Genomic DNA, 27,975 nt, shown 5'->3' on the forward strand with positions numbered 1-27,975 from the left:
CCCTCAAATCCCCAACAAGAACAAGAACACAACAGGATAGTGGGAGTGATGGCTTCAAGACACACTGCCACTGTACAGGGCAGCTGTTACTCTTGTACATCATGTGCTGCTTACAAGACTGTGCCTAAAAATCTGAGAGGAAAAAGTAAAAGCTCACAGGACTGGTTGACGAGACAGCTAAATGACCCTTATGTGAAGTTGACCAAGCAACATCAGCGCAGGTGAGCCTCAGCCCTCTCTTTTACCCCTTCCTTTCCCACATTAGCCATCTTCCCACTCCCTCCCCAGGAAGATCCCTATGATCATTAGCCAATGCAAGACACTGCAATAGAGTGACAGTGTATACCTGTTTTTTGGGGCCACTTCTTGGTAAATATATTGATCATGATAATTTTTCAGACTGAGATAAATTTTTTTACTGCTCAAAATATTATGCTTTTTCAAAAGGAGATAGTGACATTGAATAATCTTAGCTATAGCAGCTCCTCATGAAGCAGCTAAATTATGTGGATATTGGTGATGAATACATACTGTACAATATGGGTGTGAGGGTTGTTTTAGGGTCACTCACAGTTACATTAGTGACGTGATCCATCGTACACTGCGTCACAAATTGTAAGTCCATGCTGACAGGGTTTACTTGGAGAGATATAGTGTGATGCATGTGTTCGTATGTTTGTTTCCAGTATGTAATGATGCATGCTCTCTTGCATCTCTTTTGTTCAGCAAATGAGAACTGTACTTTTAATGACATTAGAATGTCGTTAAATGTCACTTACTTCCAGGCAATGCATCATTTATTTTCAGCCAGTCACCATGTGTATATGTTGCAGCCACAGCAGTCAGCTAGTTACCCACAAGGGTACTCAGTGTCACAATGGCAACTGAGTGTAGTGCACACAAATTTAAATACTTGGATTTTATCATGCAGTTCCATAAGCAAGGCATACAATTCTTAAGATTGCACAGTGTTTTGCCAAAATTAGTTGAGTGCTGAACAATCGATGGCACCAGTACCCTTTGAGGATGAGGAAGAGGAGGTCTGCAAACCACACCTTGGACTCTTTATTTTTTCTATTAAGGTTTAGGTCTGGTTATGTTAGGTTAATGTCCTTAACCCATAAACTGCAACATTTATCATATGATGAACAGCATGTAACTGTGACTTACATCATATGATATGAAGGCTCTTTTTAATCTTGGCAGCCTGTATTTTGCACCCATATGTCTTGAAATGATGTTTGGCAACTCAGAGTGAGCGAGCCCACACTCTCTCTCTCTCTCTCTCTCTCTCTCTCTCTCTCTCTCTCTCTCTCTCTCTCTCTCTCTCTCTCTCTCTCTCTCTCTCTCTCTCTCTCTCTCTCTCTCTCTCTCTCTCTCTCTCTCTCTCTCTCTCTCACTTCCATGTGTGTGTGTGTGTGTGTGTGTGTGTGTATTTACCTAGTTGTGTTTACCTAGTTGTGGTGTATGGGAGGGGAGTAATCTCATAGTACCCTGTCCCTATATCTATCAGTTTGGTTTTAAAAGCACTGACAGTTTCGGCATTGACAACGTCTTCACTGAGTTCATTCCATTTGTTCTCATTTTAGTGAGGAAAACTATACTTCTTAATGTCTCTTCTACAGTTAACTTTCTTCAACTTCTTGCTGTGACCCCTTGTACTCTGTGTGTCTAAATTTATAAAAACTTTCTTTCTTCACATTTTCCATACCATTTATCATTCTATAGATGTTTATTAAATCTCCTCTCTCTCTCCTATTTTCAAGGGTAGGAATTTCCAACATTCTTAATCTCTCTTCATAGGTCAATTTACTCAACTCTGAAACCATCTTAGTGACTGCTCTTTTTGCTTTTTCTAATTTTATAATATTCCTCTTTGTATGATGAGACCACACCACTGCTGCATATTCCAGTCTTAGTCTTATCATGGAAATCAACAACTTTTTATCATTTCTTCTTCCAAATATGAGTGCCATTCTTATTCTTTTTAACAATTTCACTGTCTCCAGTAATTTTATCAATGTGTCAAATTTTCAGTAACTGTTACTCCCAAATCTACTTCCTCTTTTGACTTCTTTAACTTCACACCATCCATATCATAATAATATTGTATTCTTTTCTTACTCTTACCAAACTCCATTACTTTGCATTTACTCAAATGGAATTCCATTTGCCAAGATTCACTCCATCTATTTATCTTATTTAAATCATTTACATTATCTATCCTTCTCATCAGTTTAGCATCATCTGCAAATAAGTTCATATAACTATCTGTTTCTTCATTTATGTCGTTCACATATATTACAAACTTTATCGGTCCTAAAACTGACCCCTGTGGGACACCACTAGTTACTTTTAGCCAAGATGAATTCTGGTCTTGTATTACAGTTCTCATCTCTCTATCATCCAGATAATCCTCCATTCACTCCAGCTGTCTTCCTCCAAATTTTCCATAATTTTTTAATCTTCCTTAGCAATCTTTGGGATGTACTTTGCTTTCTGCAAGTCTAAGTAGACACCATCCACCCATCCGTCTCTCTCCTGCACAATATTAACTATCCTTGAATGAAAGGACAGTAAGTTTATGGAGCATGATCTTCCCCTTTTAAATCCAAATTGACAATTTACTAAAACTTCATCTTTTTCCAAGTGTTCCATCCATCTTTCCTTTATTGTTCTTTCACATAATTTTCCTTCAGGAGGAGGCAGTAGACACCTGCTAAAACAATAATTACTCCCAGTGAGGTCTAAAGCACTGGATCAGGGGGTACTGTGAACTTATCATTAAACCTAGCTGTGATCTCACTGAACTTTTCCTTTTGTGTCTCACAACACAAGGGAGCAGTCACAGCCTGCCCTATAAAGACAACTCTCTTCCTCCACACAAAACTACAAGCACCTAATAACACACACAACCTTCACTCAAAATTTCAAAATTCATGGCAACTCCTACACCAGCTTTGGAGTCCTCATCTGGGGAGGGGACCACAAATGTCCCCTGGTTGGACTGCTCTGCTGATGACGACCCTAAGTATCTTGACACCCCCTCAATTTTTTCTTCATTTACTTCTGCAACATTTGTGATCTAAGATCTAATTTTCAATCTGTAGAACACCACCTCTCCTCTTCTAAACCTCATCTTCTTTTCCTCACTGAAATTCAGGTGCCTGAGGCAACTGACAGTAGATCTTTTTCTGTTCCCTCCTACTTTCTCTATCCTCATTTTCAATCCAAAGCTGGATGTTGCATTTATGTGCACAACAATTTAACCTGCTCTCATGTCCATGCTCTTGAATCTTCCGAGTTTTCCACTATCTGGCTACGACTACAGAGTCACTCTCAAACTAAATTTATCTGTGCTGTACATTTCTCACCTAACTCCTCTGACTATAAGAAATTCTTTGACTACTTAATTTCCAAAGTGGAGCACATTCTGACACTCTTCCCTTTTTGCAGAGATCTCCATTTTTGGAGACTTCAGTGTTCACCATCAGCTTTGGCTTTCCTCTCCCTTCACTGACCATCCTGGTGAACTAGCCTTCAACTTTGCTATCCTCCACGACCTAGACTAGAGCAATTGGTGCAACACCCTACTTGTATTTCTGACCATCTTGGAGATATGCCCAACATTCTTGACTTCTTCCTGACCTCTAATCCTTCTATTTATGCTGTCGCCCTCTCTATTCCATTGAGCTCCTCCGATCACAGTCTCATATCTGTATCTTGTCCTATCACTCCAATCCCTCCTTAGGATCCCCCTAAGCAAAGGTGCCTCTGGCATTTTGCCTCTGCTAGTTGGGGGGACCTGAGGAGGTATTTTGCTGATTCTCCTTGGAATGACTACTGCTTCTGTGTCAGAGACCCGTCTTTGTGTGCTGAATGCATAACAGAGGTGATAGTGTCTGGCATGGAGGCATACATTCCTCTCTCTTTTTCTCGGACTAAACCTTCCAAACCTTGGTTGAACACAGCTTGTTCTCGTGCTATACATGATAGAGAGGTGGCCCACAAAAGGTACTTAGGCCTTCCATCACCAGAATCTCATGCACTTTATATTTCTGTCTGGAACCATGCCAAGTCTGTTCTCCATCTAGTCAAAAACTCCTTCATTAATAGAAAGTGTCAAAATCTTTCAAGATCAAACTACCCTCATGACTCTCTGACATCTAGCCAAAAATATCTCCTGGCATCTAGCCAAAAATATCTTCAATAACTTTGCTTCTTCTTCTTCTTTCCCTCCTTTATTTCAACCAGATAGCACCACTACCATTACATCTATTTCTAAAGCTGAACTCTTTGCTCAAACCTTTACTAAAAACTCTACCTTGAACGATTCTGGGCTTGTTCCTCCCTCTCCTCCACCCTCTAACTACTTCATGCTACCTATTAAAATTCTTCGCAATGATGTTTTCCATGCCCTTGCTGGCCTAAACCCTCGAAAGGCTTATGGACCTGATGGGATCCCTCCTATTGTTCTCTGAAACTGTGCCTCCGTGCTTGCACCTTGCCCGGTCAAACTCTTTCAGCACTGTCTGTCAACATCTACCTTTCCTTCTTGCTGAAAGTTTGCCTACATTCAGCCTGTTCCTAAAAAGGGTGACCGTTCTCCCTCAAACTACTGTCCTATTGCTTTAATTTCCTGCCTATCTAAAGTTTTTTAATCTATCCTCAACAGGAAGATACTTAAACATCTGTCACTTCACAAACTTCTATCTGATTGCCAGTATGGGTTCCGTCAAAGCCGCTCTACTGGTGATCCTCTGGCTTTCCTTACTGAGTCTTGGTCATCCTCTTTTAGAGATTTTGGTGAAACTTTTGCTGTTGCCTTGGACATATCAAAAGCTCCTGATAGAGTCTGGCACAAAGTCTTGATTTCCAAATTACCCCCCTATGGCTTCTATCTTTCTCTCAAGTTTCCTTTCTGACCGTTCTATTGCTGCTGTGGTAGACGGTCACTGTTCTTCTCCTAAATCTATTAACAGTGGTGTTCCTCAGGGTTCTGTCCTGTCACCCACTCTCTTCTTGTTATTCATCAATGACCTTGTAAACCAAATTTCCTACCCTGTCCACTCCTACGCTGATGATACCATCCTGCACTTTTCCATGTCTTTTTATAGACGTCCAACCCTTCAGGAGGTAAACATTTCAATCAGGGAAGCCACAGAATGCCTGACTTGTGATCTTTCTAAAATTTCTGATTGGGGCAGAGCAAACTTGGTATTGTTCAATGCCTCAAAAACTCAATTCCTCCATCTATCAACTCAACACTACCTTCCAGACAGCTATCTCCTCTTCTTTAGTGACACTCATCTGTCCCCCTCTTCTACACTGAACATCCTCGGTCTGCCCTTTACTTATAATCTGAACTGGAAACTTCACATCTCATCTCTAGCTAAAACAGCTTCTATGAAGTTAGGTGTTCTGAGATGTCTCTGCCAGTTTTCTCATCCCCCAGCTGCTAACTCTGTACAAGGGCCTTATCCGTCCATGTATGGAGTATGCTTCACATGTCTGGGGAGGTTCCACTCATGCCGCTCTTCTAGACAGGGTGGAATAAAAAAGTTTTCGTCTCATCAACTCCTCTCCTCTAACTGACTGTCTTCAGCCTTTCTCATCGCCGCAATGTTGCATATCTAGCTGTCTTCTACCGCTATTTTCATGCTAACTGCTCTTCTGATCTTGCTAACTGCATGCTTCCCCTCCTTCCACAGCCTTGCTGCACAAGACTCTTCTTTCTCTCACCCCTATTCTGTCCACCTCTCTAATGCAAGAGTTAACCATTATACTCAATTATTGATCCCTTTCTTTGGTAAACTCTGGAACTCCCTGTCTGCTTCTGTATTTCCACCTTCCTATGAATTGAATTCCTTCAAGAGGGAGGTTTCAAGACACTTATCCTTCAATTTTTTTACTTTTCTGGGACTGGCATCTCGGTGGGCTTTTTTTTTTATTGGATTTTCGTTGCCCTTGGCCAGTGTCCCTCCTACATAAAAAAAAAAAAAAACACTATTCAAGGACACTGGTCTTCAATATCTTGTTTGGTACTCCATCTGGATCAGATGCTTTAATTACTTCAAGTTTTTCCATCATCTTAAGTATTTCCTCATAACTGACTGGGACTGCACTCGGTATATATCTCACCAACTTATCCCTTCCAGCATCAAACTCCCCTTCCACAGTAAATAACAATCTGAAACTATTGTTCATAACATCCACCATGTCCTGTTTGGGTTCATTTATACACTTATCTATTATATCTCTTTTGTAGTTTCTTTTCTCCATTCTTATTATCTCAATGTACTTGTTTCTAGCATCAGTATATTCCTCCCATATGCTCTCAGTTTTCCTCTTCTTCCATCTATTCCAAGCATTTGATTTACAATTTGTAGTTTCTTTGCATTATGTATTGAACCATTCTTTACCCTTTCTACATCTCACTCCTCCTTTAGGTACAAATTTCTCCACAGCAGAATTATATTTCCTTATAAATTCATCTCATTTTCTGGAACATCTACATCTTCAAAGTCTTTCCAGCCCATGGCAACAAACTACTTTCTTAATTTTTCAAAATCATCTTTACTATATTTAAATCTTCTTACCTTATAATTTTCATCAGTGATTAATTACATTTTCATTTTTCAAATTAAATTCCATCAACATGTGATCACTTTTACCTAGAGGGCTATCATAGTGTATTGTTTCAATAATTTCCATGTCCTTGGTAAACACTAAATCAAGTCTTGATGGTTTATCTCTTCCACTAAATCTTATATCACAGTCTACCCACTGAGTCATCAAGTTTTCTACTGTTCAGGTTAACAGTCTATTACTCCATGAGGTCTCACTTCTAGTAGTTGTCAGTGTTTCCCACTTTATCTCCTTACAACTAAAATCACCAACAATAACTATATCACTACTTTCCATCACTATCTTTTCAAGACCTTTTAACACATCTACCAACGTCTCTTCGTGCTCTTCTTTTTGCCAAGCATTGGTCACAGGTGGCACATACACTCCTACATAATTCATTATCCTTTCTTTTCCACTTCTAATCATCACTTGTAGAATTTCAGACTTGTCTTCACTTTTTTTTACCCTCTCCACTTCAACACACTTCAGAATGATCACTCCCCCCTCCTCCTTGTCACTTCTGTTTTTCACCCATAAATCATATTTACCAGTGTCAGGAGTTCCCCATTCATTTTTCCATTTTGTCTCACATAATACAGCAACATCTGGTGAGGTTCTGTTTAATAACTCATTTAATTCCATCTTTGTTGACATTAATCCATTTACATTAGTATAACATACTGTTTGATGTACCATTTCTTTATTCTCATGTCTCTTACTCTTCAGAAAAACTTGTCTTTTTGTTTAGCCTCATCTATCAGCTCCTTTTGCTTCAACCTTTCAATCTCATCCATATCCCTGTTTATCCATACATTTTTATATTCTTCATCTCCAGACAACCTCCAAGACCCACTAATTACCTCTTCTGCTTGCACCTACATTGCAAACTTTGTGTGTTTGTGTGTGTGTGTGTGTGTGTGTGTCAGATATACACACAGCTCTGCAACACACACTTACACACACACACACACACACACACACACACACACACACACACACACACACACACACACACACACACACACACACTGCACCCAAATCAGGCAGTTAAAAAATTAAAGACCTGTTGTTGTTTGAGATCCCTTACCACTCCTCGTACTCTTCTTTTGTCTTATCCCACAGGCATTGTCCATGATGCTTCCTGTGTTGTGGTTCCATCATGGCAAGCATGGAAGTGCCTCTCACTGCATCACCGCCTCATGATCATTGAGAGCATGGACACAGACACTGAGGTGCGGCGCCTCTCCCCCATCACCCTCATTGCCAACACAAACCACTTTTTTTTTTTTATCTTGTCCTTATAAATCTATTTACCAGATTGTCAATTCCACATGGGATTTTTTGTGAGTGTTACTAATGCCTCCTCCTCCTCCTCCTCCTCCAGGCCCTAGTGGGTACGTGGACCTCCTCAATGGACAGATGGACAGAGGCTGGTGTGCTGGCTACATGTATCAGGAGCAAATCTCAACCTTCTTCTCCGTTGTGGCAACAGGGATGACATATGAGATGGCCATGACCAGCACACCCCTTCAGGTACTGCTGTGGTGCTTGTAATGGTGTTGTAGTGGTTGTAATGGTGGTAGTAGTAATAGTAGACAGTGATTGTAGCTATGGTAATAGTAGTTGTAGTAATTTTCAGTGGTATAATAATAATAGTAATTGGAGATAAACAGCAGGCAATTTACACCAATCTTTTTGATGCATAACCTAACATCATTTAACCCAGCCTAACCTCACAACCTAGCACAATCTCACCCAACATTAAGCCAACCTAATCTAACTTAACCCAATCAATTATTATTTCAGGAGCTGCATCTCTAACCTAACCTCACCACACTGACCCTCCACTCACATCACATCTTCAGGTGCTGCGTCTGCACCTGCCACACAGTCCATCCTCTGAGGCCGTTGTCCTGCTCATCTTCCCAAAGCCTCAGCGTTATGACACCTATGTGGATGGTGTCTTTGTTCCCCCAGCCAACCTCAACACCTCTGCAGCCGGCTACAAGCTGTTGCCTGAGAACCCCACCCATCCTCAGGCTTTCCTTCCCATGTTGGACAATGTAAGGGATGGCTGTGTGCTGTGTTGTGTTGTGTCGTGTTGTGTTTGGAATGTAAGGAATGACTGTGTGTTGTGTTGTGTAGGGAATATAAGGAATGGCTGTGTGTTGTTTTGTGTTGTTTGAGGCACTGGAGCTCTGTACTTTGCCCTGTCAGTTTGGGGCAAAGGACCAACTGCTCTGCCTTGTCTCTTCCTGCTGGTAACAGAACAACCACTCAGCCTTGCCTCTCCCTGTCAGTTTTGTCATGCCTCCCTATCTGTTTAGTTTTGTCATGCCTCTCACTGTCAGTTTTGTTATGCCTTTCTCAATTTTGTCATGTCCCCATGTCAGTTTTGTTGTGCCTCCCTGTCAGTTTTGTCATGCCTCCCTCTCAGTCTTGTCATGTCTCTCCATGTCAGTTTTGTCATGCCTCCCTCTCAGTCTTGTCATGTCTCTCCATGTCAGTTTTGTCAGGCCTCCCTGTCAGTCTTGTCATGTCTCTCCCTGTCAGTTTTGTCATAGCTCTCCCTGATAGTTTTAGGCAAGGGAAACACTATTATGCCATGCCTGTCTCTGTCGCCACCTCTCCAGCTCACCCAGACCCTCCCCTGCAGGCAATGGGGACCAGCTTCTTCCTGCGCAGTGCTAAGTTGGTCCATGTGGTGCTGTGTGAAGGCCGCATCCTTGACATCAAGACCACACCCATGATCACCCTCACCAGTGGCCTCATGGTGAAGGAAGATGAATTTTATGAGCAGAACTTGGTGTTGAATCTGGCCAGCCTGTTTGAGGTATCCCCAAACAACATCAGGGTCATCAGTGTTATGCAGGAGCTCTCCAAGAGACAGCAGGGAAGGCTGGAGGTGGGCACAGTGAGGATGCATGTTGGGTCTGGTCTGTGTTGAGTCTGACTGTGGTGGGTGCAGCTGTGTTCAGTGTGGCTGTGTTGAGTCTGGCTTTGTTGGATCTGTGTGTTGTGCATGGCAGTGTTGGTCTGTGTGTTATGTGTGACCATGTTGTTTGTGGCTGTTGGGTGTGGCTGTGTTTGGTGTGGCTGTCTGGGCTGCCTGGTCTCCCTTACTAGTAGAAGCTCAACATGCAAGACTTATTCTCAAATGTTTGGGAGTCTCAACTAATTGGAGATCTAATGGAATTTATCTGAGTTTTCAAGGTAATTTTTATGACACTTGTGATAGGGAATGATCTCACCATGAAAGGGCAGGATTAAACCAGTTTATGCTGTGAGGCTTTGCTATGGAAGTATGTGGACAGCTGTGGTGTGCCTAAGCTCTTGGGATGTAGCAGGGTGGTCCACAAGACTGTCCCATTACACTAGGAGCCAACGGAGCTAAGAGTGTGAGTGATGTGTGCAGGAGTGTGTGGTGCTTTGTGTGGGCCATCCTGTGTGGGATTGCCAGCCTGGTATATAGATAGATAGATAGTGGTAGTTTAACAAGGACTGTGCCAAATGAATGGGAAAGTTGCCTATGAGATTCTTACTATTCATTATATCTGAAAATAATTACTAAAGAGAACAAAATGTTTAAGAATACAACTTAAATTTACTTAGGCTGAAGTGGCCAGTGCTCACACTACAAGCCTGAATGGTGAGGAGGAGGAGGGAGCAATTGGTGGGGAGGTGATTCCCTACAAGAAGCTGGTGCAGAGTCTGGAGAAGGCCGTCAATAGATTCCAGGATGGATCATGCAGCAACTGTGCCTCTCTCTCTTGGTAAAGTGAACCTCTGCTCTTTGTTCCTTTGTGATCTTATGTTGTCTCTTCCTCCAATGCTTCCTCTTAAGGCAAACACTACTCTGTCTCTTTACTGCCTTGAGTCATCTCTCACTCCTGTAACTCCTTTTGGTAAAATAACACTGTTCTCTGCCCCTTTACTGCCTTGAATCATGTCCTCCTGCACTTTGTCATCAGCTGAACCATTAACAGAGGTAGTGTGTTCCTCCAATACCCACCTCTCTTCCTCAGGTGAGTGACTCCATCGAGCCACCACCCAAGGAAGCCCCTCCAAAGGCCACAAAGGAGGAAGGCAGTGTTGTCATTCTGGATGCCAAGCTGTTCTACAAGCAGCAGGAGAAGGAGGTGGCAGAGAAGATCAAGGAGAGCCTGGCAGTGACTGAGTATGCCAAGCCATCCAGTGCATTGGTGTTGAGTGGTGTGTCCAGCAGTGTGGTGCAGTACACAGTGTTTGAAATGCAGCTGTCCTTTACTGTGCTGGATACAGAGGTGTGTGTGTAGTTGTAGTATACAGGGACTAAGCTACACACCTCTGGTTCTGTCTCCTCCTTTATTCATCCATCAGTTTATGTACATTTCTTGCCTCTCTCACCTTTGTTTTTCTACTTGTGATAAACAGGGGCTGGGCTACATTCCTTATCCCATCTCTGTATTCATTCAGTTCTTGTGTGTGTGTGTGTGTGTGTGTGTTTACCTAGTTGTATTTACCTAGTTGTGAAATACAGGACAAGATCCACACTAGGCTTGTGCCGTCCCGTCTCCATATCGACTTTTATCTAGATTTTCTTTAAATTTATGTCTTTGCACATACAGTCTCATCCTTAAGTTCATTCCACACTGTTATACTTCTGTGTGGGAAGCTATGTTTCTTGATGTCTCTTCTGCAAACACTCCTATTCAGTCTCCTTCCATGTCCTCTTGTGTCTCTAGTATCTGGTATCAAGAGGTCTTCTCTGTCCGACTTTTCCATTCTTTCCAGTATTCTATATATATAGCTATCAAATCACCTCTTTCCCTCTTTTTTTCTAGTGTAGTCAGGCCCAACCTCTTCAACCTTTCCTCATAACTATACTCTCTTAAGCTTGCAAAGATTTTAGTTGCAGCTCTGGATTCTTTCTAACTTTCTTGTATCCTTTTTCAAACTTCGACCACACTGATGCTGTGTACTCCAATCTCAGACGTATCATCGTTGTTATCAGTTTTTTATCATACCTTCATCAATATAGGAGAATGCTATCTTGATGTTTTTCAGCAGTTTATATGTTTCTCCTATAATTTTTGTTTATGTGCTTCCAAAATGATAAATTATCAGTAATAATTACTCCTAGGTCTTTTTCTTCTGATCTTATAGAGATTTCCTCATTCCCTAAGTAATAGTTGCCAACTGGTCTTTTCACACTTTTTCCAAACATCATCACACTACATTTTTTAGCATTAAACTCCATGTTCCACCTCATTAACCCTTCATTAATCTTAATTAAGTCTTGATTTAAAGCATTGCAATCCTCTTCATTTGTTACTTTCCTCATAATCTTAGCATCATGAGTGAAAATGTTCATGTAACTTTCTACACCTTCTGTCACTTCGTTTACATAAACTGTGAACAAAATAGCCACTCGTTACTGTTCTCCAGTTCGACCTGCTGCCTTTAATTACTGTCCTCATTTCTCTGTTTGTCAAAAAGTCAGTCATCCACTTTAACAGTGATCCACTGAGTCCTCCAGTTTTTTTCCAATTTCCATATTAGTCTTCTGTGTGGAACTTTATTGAATGCTTTTCTCAGATCTAAGTATATGCAGTTGGCCCATCCATCTCTCTCTGGCACTATATCTATTACTCTTGAGTAGAAATATATCAAATTTGTGACATAAGATCTCCCTTTTCTGAAACCAAACTGTTTCTCTGTTATCACCTTGTTGTCTTCTAGGTATTTCACCCATCTGTTCTTGATAATCTTTTCACAAATCTTTGCCACCACACTTGTGAGTGATACAGGTCTATAATTTAATGGATCTTCTTTACTTCCATTCTTGTGGATTGGGGTAATATCTGCCCATTTCCAGTCTATGGGTACTCTACCTTTTACCAGGGGGGTGCTAATTATATTGTGCAACACTGAGACTAATTGTGAGCTATGCTCTTTTAAAATCCAACTGGAGACACCATCAGGACCCATTGCTTTCCTTACATCCAGGTCTTCCAACATATTCTTTACTTCATCTACTGATGTTTTAATCTCCTTTAGGTCGGTCCCTTTTCTAATGCTGTCCTCTCATCTCTGAAATCATTTTCCTTAGTAGACACAGAGTGGAAGTATCTGTTAAACACTTCAGCTACCTCTTCTGGGTTATCCACTATCTCTTCTCCAGCTTCTAAAGTGCTTATTTCATCTTTACTCTTTAATTTTCCATTAATGAATTTATAAAATAATTTTGGCTGGTCTTTACATTTCTCCACAACATTCTTTTCAAAATTTTTCTGCTCATCTCTGCGAGTTTTAAGAAATTCGTTCCTCTTCCTTATATAATTGTTCCACAGGTCCAGTCTCCTGTTTTTCTTCCACTTGTTCCATGCTTTTTCTCTCTCCAATCTAGCTGTTGCACATCTCCTGTTGTACCAATCCTTTTTGAAAAGGTTCTCTGTTGATCTTTTGGGTACCCATTTCTCTACTCCCTTATTATAAATGTCCAGGAAAGCTGTCCACTTTTCCTCTATGTCCTCCTTTTGAATAACCATGTTCCAATTCACTTCACTGAAATACTTCCTAAGTTGTCCTAAGTTAGTCTTGCTGTAGTTTAGCCATTCTCTTCTGTGGTCCTCTTTTCCTATACTGAGCTTATTATCCATAGCTGTGAACTGAATCAGCTCATGATCACTTTTTCCTATTGGGTTTATGTATTTAAGGTCTTCTACTATTTCTTGTTTCTAGGTGGAAATTAGATTGGGCCTTGAAGGTGCTTCATTTCATCTAAATCTTGTGTCATCTGTAACCCATTGTGTCAGGACATTTTCAATAGCCAGGTCTAGTAGCTTGTTCCCCCCATGATGGCTCACTGCCTTCCGTGGTCCAATTCTCCCAAGATATCTCTTTACAGTTAAAGTCCCCCATCAGGACTATATCGTCATTTTCCTCAAATAACTCCTTGTGTCCTTGTGTCCTCAAGCATTTTGTTATATTCATCCTCTCTCCAAGAGTTGGAATAGGGGGGAACATAAGTCACCACAATGTTACAGTATCTTACAATATTCTGTCTTAAGTTTATTTTCAATACTTCTGCCTCCTCCACCCCATATGTGACAGATTCCACTAATAAATCCTTCCTAATTAGAAGCATCACACCTCCTCCCTGTTTATTTTTTCTATTTCTCATCCAGAGGTTGTATTTTCCTTCACCAATATTTAATATATCCCTTCACTTGCCAATTTAATTTCAACAATTCCCATGATGTCCGGTTTCTCCTCTTTTAATTTCTTCGATCTCTCCAGTTAGCTCTTTTTCTTCTTGTAATGTCCCCACTAATTTTTCCACACATGTCTTTTCCTTCTTTTCTCTTTCAGTCCACTGAGGTGTATACTCTTCCTTCAGACCGAATACCACGACAGTTTTTTCGTATCCTCAGTTTCTCTCACCAAGTTTTCTTTGTTTTATAACTTGAACAACTTTTTCTGTTAGCTTTTTGTTGTTTGCCTTTGTTTGTTCCTCCACAATTTTCCTAAAATCTATCTTTTCTTTCTCTTGTTCTTTCTTCCAATTTTCCTGTTTTATGTTTAACTCTTCCACTTTGCCTTCATATTCTATTGCTTTCTTTTCATATAAGGTTTGTTTTTTATGTAGACACCTGCCGAAACGATAATTACTCCCAGTGAGATCTAAAGCACTGTTCAGGGGGTGCTGTGAACTTATCATTAAACCCAGCTGTGACCTCACTGAATGTTTCCCTTTGTGTCTCACAACACAAGGGGCAGTCACAGCCTGCCCTCTAAAGACAACTCTCTTCCTCCACACAAAACTACAAGCACCTAATAACACACACACCCTTCACTCTAAAATTTTTAAAATTATCATGGCAACTCCTACACCAGCCTCGGAGTCCCCATCTGGGGAGGGGACCATAAATGTCCCCAGGTCGGACTGCCTTTCTGTCGACGACCCTAAGTGTCTTGACACCCCCCTCAACTTTTTCTTCATTAACTTCTGCAACATTCGTGGTCTAAGATCTAATTTTCAATCTGTAGAACACCACCTCTCCTCTTCTAAACCTCATCTTCTTTTCCTCACTGAAACTCAGGTGTCTGAGGCAACTGACAGTAGCCCCTTTTCTGTTTCCTCCTACTTTCTCTATCCTCATTTTCGATCCAAAGCTGGATGCTGCGTTTATGTGCGCAATGACTTAACTAGCTCTCGTGCCCACGCTCTTGAATCTTCCGAGTTTCCAACCATCTGGCTACGACTACAGAGTCACTCTCATACTAAATTTATCTGTGCTGTATACCTCTCTCCTAACTCCTCTGACTATAAGAAATTCTTTGACTACTTAACTTCCAAAGTGGAGCACATTCTGACCCTCTTCCCTTTTGCAGAGATCTCCATTCTTGGAGATTTCAATGTTCACCACCAGCTTTGGCTTTCCTCTCCTTTCACTGACCATCCTGGTGAACTAGCCTACAACTTTGCTATCCTCCATGACCTAGAGCAATTGGTGCAACACCCTACTCGCATTCCTGACCGTCTTGGAGATACGCACAACATTCTTGTCTTTTTCCTGACCTCTAATCCTTCTGCTTATGCTGTCACCCTTTCTTCTCCGTTGGGCTTCTCTGATCACAATCTCATATCTTTATCTTGTCCTATCACTCCAATCCCTCCTCAGGATCCCCCTAAGCGAAGGTGCCTTTGGCGTTTTGCCTCTGCCAGTTGGGGGGACCTGAGGAGGTATTTTGCTGATTTTCCTTGGAATGACTACTGCATCCAAGTCAGAGACCCGTCTTTGTGTGCTGAGCGCATAACAGAGGTGATAGTGTCTGGCATGGAGGCGTACATTCCTCACTTTTTTTCTCGTCCTAAATCTTCTAAACCGTGGTTTAACACAGCTTGTTCTCATGCTATACATGATAGAGAGGTGGCCCACAAAAGGTACTTAAGCCTTCCATCACCAGAATCTCATGCACTTTATATTTCTGCCCGGAACCATGCCAAGTCTGTTCTCCAACTAGCCAAAAACTCCTTCATTAACAGAAAATGTCAAAACCTTTCAAGATCTAACTCCCTTCGTGATTTCTGGCATCTAGCCAAAAATATCTCCAATAACTTTGCTTCTTCTTCTTTCCCTCCTCTACTTCAACCAGATGGCACCACTGCTATCACATCTATTTCTAAAGCTGAACTCTTTGCTCAAACCTTTGCTAAAAACTCTACCTTGGATGATTCTGGGCTTGTTCCTCCCTCTCCTCCACCCTCTGACTACTTCATGGCACGTATTAAAATTCTTTGCAATGATGTTTTCCATGCCCTCGCTGGCCTAAACCCTTAGAAGGCTTATGGACCTGATGGGGTCCCTCCTATTGTTCTCCGAAACTGTGCCTCCGTGCTTGCACCTTGCCTAGTCAAACTCTTTCAGCTTTGTCTGTCAACATCTACCTTTCCTTCTTGCTGGAAGTTTGCCTACATTCAACCTGTTCCTAAAAAGGGTGACCGTTCTAATCCCTCAAACTACCGTCCTATTGCTTTAATTTCCTGCCTATCTAAAGTTTTTGAGTCTATCCTCAGCAGGAAGATTCTTAAACATCTGTCACTTCACAACCTTCTATCTGATCGCCAGTATGGGTTCCGTCAAGGCCGCTCTGCTGGTGATCTTCTGGCTTTCCTTACTGAGTCTTGGTCATCCTCTTTTAGAGATTTTGGTGAAACTTTTGCTGTTGCCTTGGACATATCAAAAGCTTTTGATAGAGTCTGGCACAAAGCTTTGATTTCCAAGCTACCCTCCTACGGTTTCTATCCTTCTCTCTGTAACTTCATCTCAAGTTTCCTTTCTGATAGTTGTCTGGAAGGTTGTGTCGAGTTGATAGATGGAGGAATTGAGTTTTTGAGGCATTGAACAATACCAAGTTTGCTGCTGTGGTAGACGGTCAGTGTTATTCTCCTAAATCTATTAACAGTGGTGTTCCTCAGGGTTCTGTCCTGTCACCAACTCTCTTCTTATTATTCATTAATGATCTTCTAAACCAAACTTCTTGTCCTATCCACTCCTACGCTGATGATACCACCCTGCACTTTTCCACGTCTTTTCATAGACGTCCAACCCTTCAGGAGGTAAATATAGCACGCAGGGAAGCCACAGAACGCCTGACTTCTGATCTTTCTAAAATTTCTGATTGGGACAGAGCAAACTTGGTATTGTTCAATGCCTCAAAAACTCAATTCCTCCATCTATCAACTCGACACAACCTTCCAGACAACTATCCCCTCTTCTTCAATGACACTCAACTGTCCCCCTCTTCTACACTGAACATCCTCGGTCTGTCCTTTACTTATAATCTGAACTGGAAACTTCACATCTCATCTCTACCTAAAACAGCTTCTATGAAGTTAGGTGTTCTGAGACATCTCCGCCAGTTTTTCTCACCCCCCCCCCCAGCTGCTAACTCTCTACAAGGGCCTTATCCATCCATGTATGGAGTATGCTTCACATGTCTGGAGGGGTTCCACTCATACTGCTCTTCTAGACAGGGTGGAATCAAAAGCTTTTTGTCTCATCAACTCCTCTCCTCTAACTGACTGTCTTCAGCCTCTCTCTTACCGCCGCAATGTTGCATATCTAGCTGTCTTCTACCGCTATTTTCATGCTAACTGCTCTTCTGATCTTGTTAACTGCATGCCTCCCCTCCTTCCGCAGCCTCGCTGCACAAGACTTTCTTCTTTCTCTCACCCCTATTCTGTCCACCTCTCTAATGCAAGAGTTAACCAGTATTCTCAATCATTCATCTCTTTCTCTGGTAAACTCTGGAACTCCCTGCCTGCTTCTGTATTTCCACCTTCCTATGACTTGAATTCCTTCAAGAGGGAGGTTTCAAGACACTTATCCACCAATTTTTGACCACTGCCTTAACCCTTTTACGGGACTGGCATTTCAGTGGGCATTTTTTTTTTATTGATTTTTGTTGCCCTTGGCCAGTGTCCTTCTTATATAAAAAAAAAAAAAAAATATGCACCTCTCCACACCCCCTTCTCGGTGATCAAAGTTTCAACCATCTTCTCCATCTTGTCAAATCTATCCTTCATATCCTTCATTTCAGTTTCCAGTGTGATAATTCTCCTTCTCATCATTGCTTTCCCGACCCTTCAGTCCTCTTCCCCAAATCCCGAGGTCTCTCTGTCTAGCCTTCGAGACGGTCCCCATTGGCATAAACAACATAGTGGGGACTGAAGTAGACCCCTCTTCACCGCTCATTATAACAATTTAACTGCTTTGGAGATGGAACAGCAACGAGTAGAACCAGTGTGAACTCTCATACTCTGTATTTCCACTAGGGCAACTCTCAGTGTGGTAGATGGCTGGATTTTTAGTGTGTGTGTGTGTGTGTGTGTTTAGTAAACTTTCAGGCCTTTTTGGTTCCCATGAAAGGACTCAAAGATACACCAATAATTATTCTCTCTCTCTCTCTCTCTCTCTCTCTCTCTCTCTCTCTCTCTCTCTCTCTCTCTCTCTCTCTCTCTCTCTCTCTCTCTCTCTCTCTCTCTCTCTCTCTCTCTCTCTCTCTCTCTCTCTCTCTCTCTCTCTCTTCACTTCTCTTCTCTTGCAGGGTGCACCCACCAGTGACCTGGGCCACAAGAGTGATCCCTCGCAGGTCACGGCAAGTCTCTTGGGAGGTCCGCCAGGTGCCATCGTCATGGGCACCACAACAGTTCCCAACAGGAATGGCACTGCCATCTTCACCAACCTGTCTGTCAGCAAGCCCGGGGAAGGCTACAACCTCACTTTCACCATCACCTACCCCAGCTATGCTCTAGCCCTCACCACCACCCTGGAGGAGACCTTCAGGTAGGTGCAGGTCTTTATTTATGTAAGAGGGGGACTGGTCAAGGGCAACAAAAAGTTTAAAAAAGCCCAATGAGAGTGCCAGTCCCTAAAGAGAGGTCAAAAAGAACCATCCAAAGCTGGAGCACAAGTGTCTGGTGTAAGAACAGAAGAATAAGAAAATAAGTGAAGCTGTAAGAAGCCATCAGGCCTACACATGGCAGTCCCTGTACAAAGCATGCTTACCTATTTCCACCTATCAACCTCATTCATAAATTTGTGTAATCCTCTTTTAAAGGTCACTAAATAATCAGCTTCATTACTGAGTCCATTCCATTCATCCACCACTCTATTTAAAAACCAATTCCTTCCTATCTCTTTTAAATTTAACTTAATCAGGGTACATTAATGGTGTCTCTAGGGATTAGACCTTGACAGGATACTGAGGGAAATGCAAGTCTGACATACCAAAAAGGAGAGAAAAGGATCTCAGTATTTACCAAGATACAATTACTATTGGAGTCACATAAGTGATCTAATAGTTGGTCTTCTTTTGGTCTCCCCTCAGTGCATAAGTGATGTAATAGTTGGTCTTCTTTTGGCCTCCCCTCAGCTTGACACAGATGAGTGCAGCAATGGTCCTGCAGCAGCCCAGCATAGTGCAGGCCGGACAACCCACCACCATCACTGTTCACTTTGTTGACAAGGACTCTGGCTTGGTGCTTAATGGCCTGGCTTTCAAGGTGAGGAGACAGACAGGCATGATTGACTTAAATGTTGCATATAAAGAGTAATAAAATAATATAATCTTTGTTAACATGATGTGAGGAAGTGAGGAGACAGACAGGAATGATTTTTTTTTTCTTTTTTTTTTTTATAGAGTAATAAAACAATATAATTTCTGTTATTGTTCAGTTTGTTGACAAAGATTCTGGATTGTAGTTTGATGGCAAGGCATTGAAGGTGAGGAGATGACAAAATCAAGTTAAATTTTTTGGGATAGCGTAATGAAACAATATTAATTCTGTTATCAAGAGGCATTCAGTTTGTTGACAAGGACTCTGGCCCAGTGCTTGGATGGCAAGACTTTAAAGGTGGGGTAGACAGGAATAATCGATTCAAGTTTATTTTTTGCATACATGCATGAAGTAATAAAGCAATATTATTTCTATTATCATGATACATTCATTCAGCTTGTTTACAAAAATTCTGGCTTAATGTTTGATGGTGAGGCTTTCAAGGTGAGGAGATGGACAGAAATTACTAAGTTAATTAAGGGACTGTAATTAACTTTTTTGAATGAAAATGTGTGCAAAAAGCAACATTGGTCTGTGCACACTGAAAAATCATCCAGCACTTTGGCAACAATCTGCCAAAGTTTGAGCTGTGTGTCTGAGACATAGCTTGTTTACACTCAGGCTTTAGATTACACCTTGTGGTACTCCTTATGTTTTGCTGTTTTTCATATACTGTATCTGTTTTTTTGTGTGTGCATGATTTTTGGAGACTTTTTTTCAGATGTGTGGCATGTTATCCCTAAGTGGTGGGAGGGGAGGGAGTGGGACAGTAATTACTGGATAATGAGTCAGTACTCAGTTGGCCTAAGGTGAGGCCAGGGCATGTATGTACTGCCACGCTGGTGCCAGACCATCCACATGACTCATAAAATTTATGAAAAGAATTGTGTTACTATCTTCTGTGAAGACCATAACCATAGCAGAGTCTTGTAAGTACAGTCACTAGGGTGTTGTAGGGAGGTCCACAACACTGTTCCTTCCCACCAGAGACCAGTGGGCCTAAGAGTGTGAGTGATGTGTGTGTGAGTGAGTGGTGCTTTGTCTGGGATTGGTGGCCTGGTGTATAGATAAGTAGATAGATGAAGGGAGTAAAATTATACCTTCTCTGTTATCCTTCCATAAGAAAGCACAGAAGTTGAGAGGAATTGCATCTGTACTGTATTTTCTTTCCTGAGCCTCTTCTCTCTCCTCCTCAGGGCAGACATTTGTGGGCAAACTGCTGGCAAAGACTGCTGAGGGACACTTTGAGGTTATCCAGAGGTATGCCAAGTAAGAAACAGAAGAGAATGTTACAAGGAGGAGGCAGCAGGCACCTGCCAAAATGATAATTACTCCCAGTGAGGTCTAAAGCACTGGATGATGGGGTGCTGTGAACTTATCATTAAACGCAGCTGTGACCTCACTGAATGTTTCCCTTTGTGTCTCACAAGAAAAGGGGACAGTCACAGCCTGCTCTCTAAAGACAACTCTCTTCCTTCACACAAAACTACAAACATCTAATTACACACACACCCTTCACTCAATTATCATGGAGACTCCTACACCAGCCTCATAGAGTCACCATTGGGGAAGGGGACAACAAATGTCCCCAGGTCAGACTGCTCTTCTGGTATCGACCCTAAGTGTCTTGACACCGCTCAACTTTTTCTTCATTAACTCCTGCAACATTTGCAGTCTTGGATCTAATTTTCAGTCTGTAAAAACACCATCTCTCCTCTACTAAACCTCATTTTCTTTTCCTCACTGAAACTCAGGTGTCTAAGGCAACTGACATTAGCCCCATTTTTGTTCTCTCCTACTTTCTCTATCCTCATTTTCAATCCAAAGCTGGATGTTGCATTTATGTGCGCAACAACTTAACCTGCTCTCTTGCCCATGCTCTTGAATCTTCCGAGTTTTCCACAACCTGGCTACGATTACAGTCACTCTCAAACTAAATGTATCTGTGCTGTATACCTCTCACCTAACTCCTCTGACTTTAAAAAATTCTTTGACTTCTTAACTTCCAAAGTGGAGCACATTCTGACCCTCTTCCCTTTTGCAGAGGTCTCCATTCTTGGAGACTTCAATGTTCACCATCAGCTTTGGCTTTCCTCTCCCTTCACTGACCATCCTGGTGAACTAGCCTTCAACTTTGCTATCCTCCACAACCTAGAGCAATCGGTGCAACACCCTACTTGTATTCCTGACCATCTTGGAGATATGCCCAACATTATTAACCTTTTCATAACCTCTAATCCTTCTGCTTATGCTGTCACCCTCTCTTCTCTGTTGGGCTCATCCAGTCACAATCTCATATCTTTATCTTGTCCTATCACTCCAATCCTTCCTCAGCATCCCCATAAGCAGAATTGCCTCTAGGATTTTGCCTCTGCTAGCTGCAGGGACCCAAGGAGGTATTTTGCTGATTTTCCTTGGAATGACTACTGCTTCCATGTCAGAGACCTGTCTGTGTGCAGAGTACATAACAGAGGTAGTAGAGTCTGACATGGAGGTGTACATTCCTCACTCTTTACCTTCCAAATCTTGGTTTAACACAGCTTGTTCTCATGCTATACATGATAGAGAGGTGGCCTACAAAAGGTACTTAAGCCTTCCATCACCAGAATATCATGGGCTTTATATTTCTGTCTGGAACCATGCCAAGTCTGTTCTCCAACTAGCCAAAAACTCCTTCATTAACGGAAAGTGTCAAAATCTTTCAAGATCTAACTCCCCTTGTAACTTCTGGCACCAAGCCAAAAACTGGCACCAAGCCAAAAACATCTCCAATAACTTTGCTTCTCCTTTTCCTCCTTTATATCAACCGGATGGTACCACTGCTATCACATCTATCTCTAACCTAAACCTGAACTCTTCGCTCAAACCTTTGCTAAAAACTCTACCTTGGACAATTCAGGGCTTGTTCCTCCCTCGCCTCCACCCTCTGACTACTTCATGCTACCTATTAAAATTCTTCACAGTCATGTTTTCATGCCCTCCCTGGCCTAAACCCTCAGAAGGCTTATGGACCTGATGGGGTGCCTCATATTGTTCTCCGAAACTGTGCCTCTGTGCTTGCACCTTGCCTAGTCAAACTCTTTCAACTCTGTCAGCATCTACCATTCCTTCTTGCTGGAAGTTTGCCTACATTCAGCCTGTTCCTAAAAAGGGTGACTTCAAATCCCTCAAACTGCCATCCTATTGTTTTAATTTCCTGCCTATCTAAAGTTTTTTAATCAATCATCAACAGGAAGATTCTTAAACATCTTTCACTTCACAACCTTCTATCTGATCGATAGTATGGGTTCCATCAAGGCCACTCTACTGGTGATCTTTTGGCTTTCTTTACTGAGTCTTAGTCATCCTCTTATAAAGATTTTGGTGAGACTTTTGCTGTTGCTTTGGACATATTAAAAGTTTTTGATAGAGTTTGGCACAAAGCTTTGATTTCCAAACTACTCTTCTGCGCCTTCTATCCTTTTCTCTGTAACTTCATCTTAAGTTTCCATTCTGACCATTCTATTGCTGCTGTGGTAGACGATCACTATTCTTCCTTTAAATCTATTAACTGTGGTGTTCCTCAGGGTTCTGTCCTATCACCCACTCTCTTCTTATTATTCTCCAGTGACCTAAACCAAACTTCTTGTCTTATCCACTCCTACACTGATGATACCACCCTGCACTTTTCTATGTCTTTTGTAGAAGTCCAACCCTTCAGGAAGTAAAGAGTTCATGCAGGGAAGCCACAGAAAACCTGACTTCTGATCTCTCTAAAATTTCTGATTGGGGCAGAGCAAACTTAGTATTATTCAATGCCTCAAAAACTCAATTCCTCCACTTATCAACTTGACACAACCTTCCAGATAACTATCCCATCTTCAGTGACACTTAACTGTCCCCCTTTCTACACTGAACATCCTTGGTCTGTCCTTTTCTTATAATCTAAACTGGAAACTTCACATCACATCCCTAGCTAAAACAGCTCTTATGAAATTAGATTCTGAGACATCTTCACCAGTTTTTCTCATCTCCCCCCCAACTGTTAACTCTGTACAGGGGCCTTATCTGTCCATGTATGCTTCACATGTCTGGGGGGGTTCCACTTGTACTGCTCATCTAGACATTATGGAATCAAAAGCTTTTTGTCTCATCAGCTCCTCTCCTCTAACTGACTGTCTTCAGCCGGTTTCTCATCACTGCAATGTTGCATCTCTTGTTATCATCTACCGTTGTTTTCATGCTAACTGCTCTTCTAATCTTGCTAACAGCATGCCTCCCCTCCTCTGACGGCCTCGCTGCACAAGACTTTCTTCTTTCTTTCACCCCCTATTATGTTCACCTCTCTAATGCAAGAGTTAACCAGTATTCTCAATCATTCATTCCTTTCTCTGGTAAACTCTGGAACTCCCTGCCTGCTTCTGTCTTTCCACCTTCCTATGACTTGAATTCCTTCAAGAGGGAGGTTTCAAGACACTTATCCTTCAATTTTTGACTGCTGCTTTGGACCCTTTTATGGGACTGGCATCTCAGTGGGTCTTTTTATTTTTTGGTGGGGGGAGGGGGAGGGTTGTTGCCCTTGGCCAGTGTCCCTCCTAATTGAAAAAATAAATAAATAAAAATATCACCACCCATATCTTCCCAACACAAATACTGACAACAGCCCCTGTGTCAGGCTGTATGTACCAGATGAGGCTGTGTCAATGCTCACCTTTGAGAATGTCATATTTGAGGCGCCAGACGTGAGACAGCAACTCATAGCCAAGGTTGCTGTCGTCTCCGCTAGCTGGTACGTGGAGTCCTCTCGAGTATTGGTGTCAGTCTGGTAAACTCTGGAGCTCCCTGCCTGTGTCTGTACTTCCTTATACAAGACACTTCTTAAATTTAGGGTAATTCTTTTGGCTCTGTCTTCTAGAGACTGGTACCTCAGTGGGCCCTTTTATATTTATTTATTTGTTTATTTTATTTCATTTTATTTTATTTCATTTCATTTCTTTTTTTTATTTTTTCCTCTCTCTCTCTCTCTCTCTCTCTCTCTCTCTCTCTCTCTCTCTCTCTCTCTCTCTCTCTCTCTCTCTCTCTCTCTCTCTCTCTCTCCCCCCTTTTTGTTGGCCTTAGCCAGAGTTCCTCTTACATAAAGGAAAGTCTTGTATACTGATGTACATACTTATGGAAGTTAGGATAAAATGTATTGCATGTTGATGTACTGTTTAAAAGCCCAATACCTCACACTACAGACTATTAAAGATGCAGAATCCTTGCTGAACCATCACTGGAACCATGAAAACACCCCTGAAAACACCATAACAACTGAAAGTATTGGAGGTAAGAGAGAGCAAAACATTTGGGAGTGCAGTTTATTATCTGTCTCCCATACAGGACTGGTGGTGTATCCCTCACATCTGGTCATCAAGGAGTACCCCATGGTCAAGTCCTTGCACACCGATCCGTTCTGATGGAAGCAGTTGGAGGGTGTGGAGGATGGGGTGAGAATGACTGTCCTTATTGCCCATCTGTTATATCCTTCAGTATCTTCTTTTCTTCACCTGCACTGTGTTTTTTCCTCTTGCATCCTTCAGTAATATTGTTTTCTTCATGCCTCCTGTGTTCTTTTTGCTTCTGTTTTATCCTTCATTATACCTTTCTGTTATATCCTTCAGTGATATCCTTTTTCTCCTCCTGCAGTGTATTCTTTTTCCCTCTTATCATATCATGTATCCTTCAATGATATCTTTTCTTCATCTTTGCTGTATTCTTTTTCCTCTACCTTATCCTTCATTATCCATTTCTTCACTCATTCTGTATTCCTCTTTCTTCTTTCTTTAATGCACACTTTCCTCCACACACACAATTTAAACCTTTCTATCATGCATAGTTACCCTCACCCCCTCCTTGCCCCACGCACACACACACACACACACACACACACACACACACACACCTTTAATGATGTTATGGTGATGTGACACAGTTGGAGGATGGAGTGCTGAGTATGTTGCTGCAGTCAGTAGACATGCTGGCTGCTGGCTGACGGAGTGTACTGTGGCCCCGTTGATTTCACTCTCAGCAATGACTCCAAGAAGACCATAGCAGAGTACCAGGTGTGTATTGTGAAGAGGTGAATTGAATGGCTGTATTTTTCATTCTTTCTTCTGTGGTAAAAGAATGTCAAAAAGCAAGCTCATTCATCGCTTTCTTGTCTTCCTGTAGTCATTTTCATTGCTTTTATATTGTTTCCACTAATTCTCTCTTCCTCTACTTCCTACAGTCACTTTCATTTAAGTTTTCTATTCATTTCACTAATTCTTTTCACTCTCTATTTCTTATAGCCATTTTCACTACTCTTTCTTATTCTCCTCTCTCCCTCCATGTCTCACAGCCATTTTCATCGTCCTTTTCTAGTTCACTAATTCTTCTCACTTCCTCTGCTTCAAGATAACTGGACCACAGGAGCATGTTGCCACAGCTCTAGGGAAACTGTGCACATCCCTCAGCAGTAACATAGCTATCCCAGTAGTGACAGGATACTTAGACACTCACTACAATGCAAGGAAAGTTTACGTCGAGGACCAGATCTTGCGCTGCTCTTGGAGAAACATTGTGCATCTCTTGAACAAGAGTGAGACTGGGGACCCTCTTCTAGATAATCGGAATGGTTCTGAAGTTAGCCTTGTGTCTTCTGTCCCTAAGGATCCTCCAGTCCTTGCATCTCCCCTTTGGCACCATATCTTGTGCTGCTCTCAGAAAAAAGTGCTTCTCTGGAATGAAACTGAGAGTGAGGATGGTGTTTCAGGTGCTGGGAATAGTACTGAACTTAGTCTCATTTCTGGTGTCCCTGTGCATCTCCCAGTCCTTATATTAATGTGATGTCTTGCTAACTCTCATGCTGTCTCACTCAGTTTGGTACAATTGTTTACTGCAAGTTTAGAGTTTAGTTTTCAATGTAAGGTCACTGATAGTAAAAGGAGTGGTTGAATGCTTCTCTTTCTCATCTTGTCTTCCTTTTCCTTGTCTTCTTCCTCATTTACTTGCATTTCTCTCATTCTCTACCTCCTGGTCTTTTCCTTCATCCTTCTCTCTCTCTCTCTCTCTCTCTCTCTCTCTCTCTCTCTCTCTCTCTCTCTCTCTCTCTCTCTCTCTCTCTCTCTCTCTCTCTCTCTCTCTCTCTCTCTCTCTCTGCAGCACAAGGATGGCCAAGGAAATCCTTCTCAAATACCCAGAGATCCTCCATGCCGCTCACCCCTTCTTCCTCTCCCTCAAGTTTGTGGGTGCTGGTGGCTCTCTCCTGGATGGAGCAGTTTTCGTGGTGAGACACACAAGAAACCTTAACTCTCATGCCTTGGGTCTTATGGGAACTGTTTTCAAAGAGAAAGAGTCTGGTTTGTGGTAAGACACACTTGGGAACCTTAACTTTTATCCCCATATTGTGAAATGCCTGAGGTGTTATGAGAACTGTTTTCAAAGAGGAGTCTGGTTTGTGGTAGGAAGTGCGGGGAATCTTAACTTTTATCCCCATATTGTGAAATGCCTGAGGTGTTAATGGAACTGTTTTAAAAGAGGAGTCTGGTTTTTATGATTGGTGATTGATGATGCAGAATATTATTAACTATTTCCTGAATCATGAAAAAATGTCCTTGAAAATCCCATCAGCTTTCATAAGGACTGTTTTCATGATAATGAGTCAGGTTCTCATAGGTGTTTCTTTCTTCTGGTGATGCAGAATACTTGTTAAACTATCACCAGAATCATGAAGTACCCTTGAAAATTCCAGTAAGTGTTTCTAAAGGTCACTGAGATGGTTAGTCCAGTGACTGTGTGTTTTGTTGTTTTCTTGTGTACATTTTGTCTCTCATTCCACGTAGTTCTCTTGTTTTCTTCTCAGGATCAAAAGATATTGATTGAGATACTGGGGAGGGATGTGAGTGCATGCCCAAGGCGAGGCAAGAGAGAGAGAGAGAGGAGAGAGAGAGAGAGAGAGAGAGAGAGAGAGAGAGAGAGAGAAAGTGTGTGTGCGTGTTTTATGCACAGACAGAAGACATGTAATTTTTGTATCATTCCAACATTTTCCTCTTCTCAATTTTCCTGTTGCCCTTCCAGATATTCAGCTTTTCTTTGTTCCTTCAGTGAAAAATCTCCCTTTCCTTAACTCTGTTGTATCCCCTCAATATCCAGCCTTTGTTTGTCCCTGCAATAATGGATCTTTTCTGTGTATTTCCTCCAGGATCTATTTACCTGAGAACAACTTGTCAACAATTCCTGTGGATGTCGTCATCAGCGAGGTCAGTGTTAGATACCAACTTGCTGCTCAGGTGTCTGTTGTACCTGCTGGTTGGCATCTCCACTTTGTCTCTCCTGGTAAGCAAGTATGTATGTGTATGTGTATCTATTGATTTATTTCTGTGTGTATTGTGTCTGTCTATCTGTGTGAATGTGGAGAGTTTGGGGTGAATCTTGCTTGATACCTGATGTGGATGGATTGCTGTGTGCCTCTCAGTGCAGCAGCCTGTCAGTCCAGACGGCATTTGACAGCTGTTTCTCACTCCACATATTTACACAAAGGTGCTGACAGATTAGCAGCAGGAGTGGGAACTGCAGTGGCTGTAACTCATATGACTTCACTGGTACCAATCCAGACCACCTGGCTTCCCCAGGGACAGGCTTGTGTCACCCTGACCTTACCTCTACCTATACATCTACCACTGCACTACATTTGGAATCTGGTTGAGTACATGTACTCAGACCCAAGCCTGATGTGTAAG

At 41.9% G+C, this 27,975-nt stretch overlaps 1 protein-coding gene across 7 annotated transcripts; it reads left to right on the forward strand.

The window, feature by feature from the left end:
- Positions 1–82: 82 nt before the first annotated feature.
- LOC135109522 (uncharacterized) lies at positions 83–27,152 on the forward strand. Of its 7 annotated transcripts, none has more exons than XM_064020909.1 (7): positions 83–221; positions 7,753–7,862; positions 8,015–8,163; positions 8,496–8,693; positions 9,287–9,535; positions 10,243–10,403; positions 10,656–10,792. In XM_064020909.1, the coding sequence occupies exons 3-7, from the start codon at positions 8,050–8,052 to the stop codon at positions 10,657–10,659; spliced, it is 726 nt and encodes a 241-aa protein (XP_063876979.1). In that variant the 5' UTR covers positions 83–221; positions 7,753–7,862; positions 8,015–8,049; the 3' UTR covers positions 10,660–10,792. The 7 variants fall into 7 exon arrangements, 4 of the variants coding, with proteins under 4 accessions (XP_063876979.1, XP_063876977.1, XP_063876975.1 ...); XR_010272715.1 differs by lacking the exons at positions 83–221; positions 7,753–7,862; positions 8,015–8,163; positions 8,496–8,693; positions 9,287–9,535 and adding exons at positions 18,226–18,464; positions 19,054–19,183; positions 20,434–24,005; positions 24,596–24,702; positions 27,099–27,117 and having other exon boundaries at positions 10,247–10,403; positions 10,656–10,913; XM_064020907.1 differs by lacking the exons at positions 83–221; positions 7,753–7,862; positions 8,015–8,163; positions 8,496–8,693; positions 9,287–9,535 and adding exons at positions 18,226–18,464; positions 19,054–19,183; positions 20,434–20,497; positions 24,596–24,702; positions 27,099–27,152 and having other exon boundaries at positions 10,247–10,403; positions 10,656–10,913.
- The last annotated feature ends 823 nt before the right edge of the window (positions 27,153–27,975 follow it).

The sequence above is a fragment of the Scylla paramamosain genome, chromosome 19 (genome assembly GCF_035594125.1).
Source record: "Scylla paramamosain isolate STU-SP2022 chromosome 19, ASM3559412v1, whole genome shotgun sequence".
Taxonomy (NCBI): Eukaryota; Metazoa; Arthropoda; class Malacostraca; order Decapoda; family Portunidae; genus Scylla; species Scylla paramamosain.

Excerpts from the sequence above, each read along its gene's own strand:
- LOC135109522 (XM_064020907.1), top strand. The coding sequence starts at position 10,377 with ATGCAGCAACTGTGCCTCTCTCTCTTG. Across the intron at positions 18,465-19,053 it reads ACCCTGGAGGAGACCTTCAG|CTTGACACAGATGAGTGCAG; the intron begins GTAGGTGCAGGT and ends GCCTCCCCTCAG. Across the intron at positions 19,184-20,433 it reads TTAATGGCCTGGCTTTCAAG|GGCAGACATTTGTGGGCAAA; the intron begins GTGAGGAGACAG and ends TCTCCTCCTCAG.